A 3690-nucleotide genomic window follows, 5' to 3' on the forward strand; every position below is an offset into this window, starting at 1 on the left:
CCTTTTACCTGTCAACAGTGTGGAAAAAGTTTCAACCGAAAAGGAAACCTTAAGTACCACATGAGAATTCACACTGGAGAAAACCCTTTTACCAGCCAACAGTGTGGAGTAAGTTTCACTCAAAAAGGGATTCTCAATCGGGACATGAAAATTCACACTGGGGAGAAGCCTTACTCATGCCCTCAGTGTGGAAAGTGTTTCGATCAGCATGGAAACCTTAAAGTCCACATGAGAAGTCACACTGGAGAGAAACTCTACAAGTGCCTGCAGTGTGGAAAAAGTTTTGATCAACATGGAAACTTTAAAATCCACATGAAAATTCATACAGGAGAAAGCCTTTTTACCTGTCAGCAGTGTGGAGTAAGTTTCAGAAAGAAATGGATTCTCAAAAGGCACATGAGAATTCACACTGGAGAGAAGCTTTACACATGCCATGAGTGTGGAAAGAGTTTCGATCAAAATGAAAACTTTAAAATCCACATGAGAATTCACATAGGAGAAAACCCTCTCGCCTGCCAACAGTGTGGAGTAAGTTTCAGAAAGAAATGGATTCTCATCAGACATATGAGAATTCACACTGGAGAGAAGCCTTACACATGCCTTCAGTGTGGAAAGAGTTTTAATCAACATGGAAATCTTAAACTCCACATGAGTATTCATACAGGAGAAAGGCCTTTTACCTGTCAACAGTGTGGAAAAAGTTTCAAACGAAAAGGAAACCTTAAGTACCACATGAGAATTCACACTGGAGAAAACCCTTTTACCAGCCAACAGTGTGGAGTAAGTTTCACTCAAAAAGGGATTCTCAATCGGGACATGAAAATTCACACTGGGGAGAAGCCTTACTCATGCCCTCAGTGTGGAAAGGGTTTTCATCAACATAGAAACCTTAAACTCCACATGAAAGTTCATACAGTAGAAAGGCCTTTTACCTGCCAACAGTGTGGAAAATGTTTCAAACGAAAAGGAAACCTTAATTATCACATGACCGTGCACACTGGAGAAAGCCATTTCACCTGCCAGCACTGTGGATTAAGTTTCACTCAGATAGGAAGCCTTAACAGGCACATGAGAAATCACACTGGAGAGAAACCTTACTCATGCTCTCAGTGTGGAAAAAGTTTTGATCAACATGGAAACTTTAAAATCCACATGAAAATTCATACAGGAGAAAACCCTTTTACCTGTCAACAGTGTGGAAAAAGTTTCAACCGAAAAGGAAACCTTAAGTACCACATGAGAATTCACACTAGGGAAAAGACTTACACATGCCATCAGTGTGGAAAGAGTTTCGATCAAAATGAAAAGCTTAAAGTACACATGAGAATTCACACTGGAGAAAGACCTTTCCCCTGCAAACAGTGTGGAAAACGTTTCAAACGAAAAGGAAACCTTAATTACCACATGAGCGTACACACTGGAGTAAACTCATCTACCACCAGTGTGGAGTAAGTTTCAGAAAGAAATGGATTCTCAATAGGCACATAAGAATTCACACTGGAGAGAAGCCTTTCACTTGCCCCCAGTGTGGGATGAGTTTCAACCTTAAAGGAAACGTTAGCATTCACATGAGACTTCACACTAAAGAAAGTATTCCACGTGTCTTTAGTGTGAAGAGTTTTATCAAAGAGCCCTGAAATGTGGAGTGCTGCTCAGTGTGGCAAAAGGTTTACGAAAAATTAGCAATTTCAGTTATCAGTTGTGCATTCATTCTAGAGGAAAACTATGCAAGATGTGCAAATGTGAGACCCTATTTGTGTTATTTGTGATGTCATTACTCATGAAAATACACATTGTTAGTTATATTTAAAAATGTGTTTTCAGTAGTTGTTACACCCCAAGTTTGGGACCAGTTTAAGACTTGCAAAAATAAAAAATGTTGCAATGGCCAGGGGGAAGAGATAAACAAGAATGAATATGAACTTATTTTTATATCCCAGGGCATAATATTATTTGTTGTTGTTTTATACTTTGCCATTCTATGGATATACAGTTGCAAACAGAAATATTCAACCCCTCACCTCAAAAGACATTATGGTGATATCGATGAACAATCATGATGATAAATGACAAAAAACCTCATTAAACAATACAAAATATTTATTGATGCATATTTGAGTTAATTTGACAACAGAAGTTGACTTAACTTTGAAATTCAAATGAAAAATTTAACATTTTTAACAAGTGCATGTGCAGTATTATTCAACCCCCAGCTTCAGTACTTTGTGGAGCATCCTTTAGCTTTTATAACTTCTAACAAATGTTTTTGGTAAGTGCTGACAAGCTTCTTACACCTCTCTATCAGAATCTTTGCCCATTCTTTGCCCAGATTTTCAGATTTAAATCTGGTCACTGAGAAGGCCACTCCAGGACGTTCCAGGATCTTTTTCTCAACCAAGCTTTGGTTGACTTGGAGGTGTGCTTGGGATCACTGTCTTGCTAGAAAGTCCAATGATCACCAAGGTTTAATTTGTCAATAAAAGGCATCATGTTCCTCTTTAAAATGGCCTGGTATTTCTGGGAATCCATGATGCCAGGTACACGATCAAGATTGCCAGTTCCTGCTGCAAGAACAGCCCCACATCATCAATGAGCCACCTCCATGCTTGACCGTGGGGATGGTATTTTTCTGGTCATAAGCCTGGCCAAACATGCCAGAAATACCGTTGGTCCAAATGTCCAAACCGTTCCAGTTTGGTTTCATCAGTCGATAGAACTGTCTCCCAAAACTCTGAAGTCTTATCCAAATTCCTCCTGGCATATTCTAGTCAACTTTTGATGTTCCTTGTGGTCAAGAGTGGAGTGCGTCTTGAGTCCAGCCATGAAGTCCTTGTTTGTTCAGTGCATGTCTTATAGTTGCTCTTGAAGGACTTGTACCAGCCTTCATTAGGTCATCCTGTAGGTGTCTTGCAGTCACACAGAGGTTTTTCTTAGTTGTCCTGACTAAGTTGGTACAGGCCCTTGATGAAATTCTGGGCTTTCTTCCATGGCCAGGCATGTTTGCAGCTGTTCCATAAGTTTTAAACGTCCTTATAATGCTCCCAATTGTGTCTTGGAATGTAATTTAGTTTTTTTATACCTATGGCCCTACAGGTGTGATGAAATAATCTCTTCTCTCAGCTTTTGTGGAAGCTCCTTTGTCTTTCCCATGATTGCAACTCACCTTGGATACCTTCATGGGTGGGGTTTATATATGCAGCACAGCTGAAGCAAGTCAAGGATGATTATAGAGCTCCCAAAGGCTTAATTATGTTGCAACTCCACTTTATGCCATAAAAAATTGTCAGAAAGCTTTACAAACAACAATATTATATAGTGGTTGAATAATTTTGACATTGCTATCTTAACAAAATATCCTGTTACACACAAATACTACATCATGCATTTTCTGTGTTGACTTTGTCACTCAACTCATAAAGAAGTCATCCAACACAGAATCTTGTTCTTTGAAAAAACTTAAATTGATAAATCCTTAATCTTTGGGGGGTTGAATATTTCTGATTGCAACTGTACACATTGTTGTGCATATACTGTGCGTGTATACCCATTATTTTATATTGAGAATTGTAAATACATACCACAATTTTGCTTGGAACTTTTGTGTAAGCTTGTCTTCTTTCCTTTTTTACTTTTCTCATAATTTGTTATTATTCACCAACCCTAAACTGGAAAAAGGATGTAACAATTGGG

At 38.6% G+C, this 3690-nt stretch overlaps 1 protein-coding gene across 1 annotated transcript; it reads left to right on the top strand.

The window, feature by feature from the left end:
* Positions 1 to 53: 53 nt before the first annotated feature.
* LOC107574365 (gastrula zinc finger protein XlCGF57.1-like) lies at positions 54 to 3296 on the top strand. Its single transcript, XM_016260804.1, has one exon. The coding sequence runs from the start codon at positions 61 to 63 to the stop codon at positions 1450 to 1452; it is 1392 nt and encodes a 463-aa protein (XP_016116290.1). The 5' UTR covers positions 54 to 60; the 3' UTR covers positions 1453 to 3296.
* The last annotated feature ends 394 nt before the right edge of the window (positions 3297 to 3690 follow it).

This window comes from Sinocyclocheilus grahami, unplaced genomic scaffold (genome assembly GCF_001515645.1).
Source record: "Sinocyclocheilus grahami isolate Dianchi unplaced genomic scaffold, SAMN03320097.WGS_v1.1 scaffold2197.1, whole genome shotgun sequence".
In the NCBI taxonomy this organism is placed as follows: Eukaryota; Metazoa; Chordata; class Actinopteri; order Cypriniformes; family Cyprinidae; genus Sinocyclocheilus; species Sinocyclocheilus grahami.

What these genes read in the sequence shown, in the direction of transcription:
- LOC107574365 (XM_016260804.1), top strand. Translation starts at nt 61, where the DNA reads ATGAGAATTCACACTGGAGAAAACCCTTTTACCAGCCAACAGTGTGGA.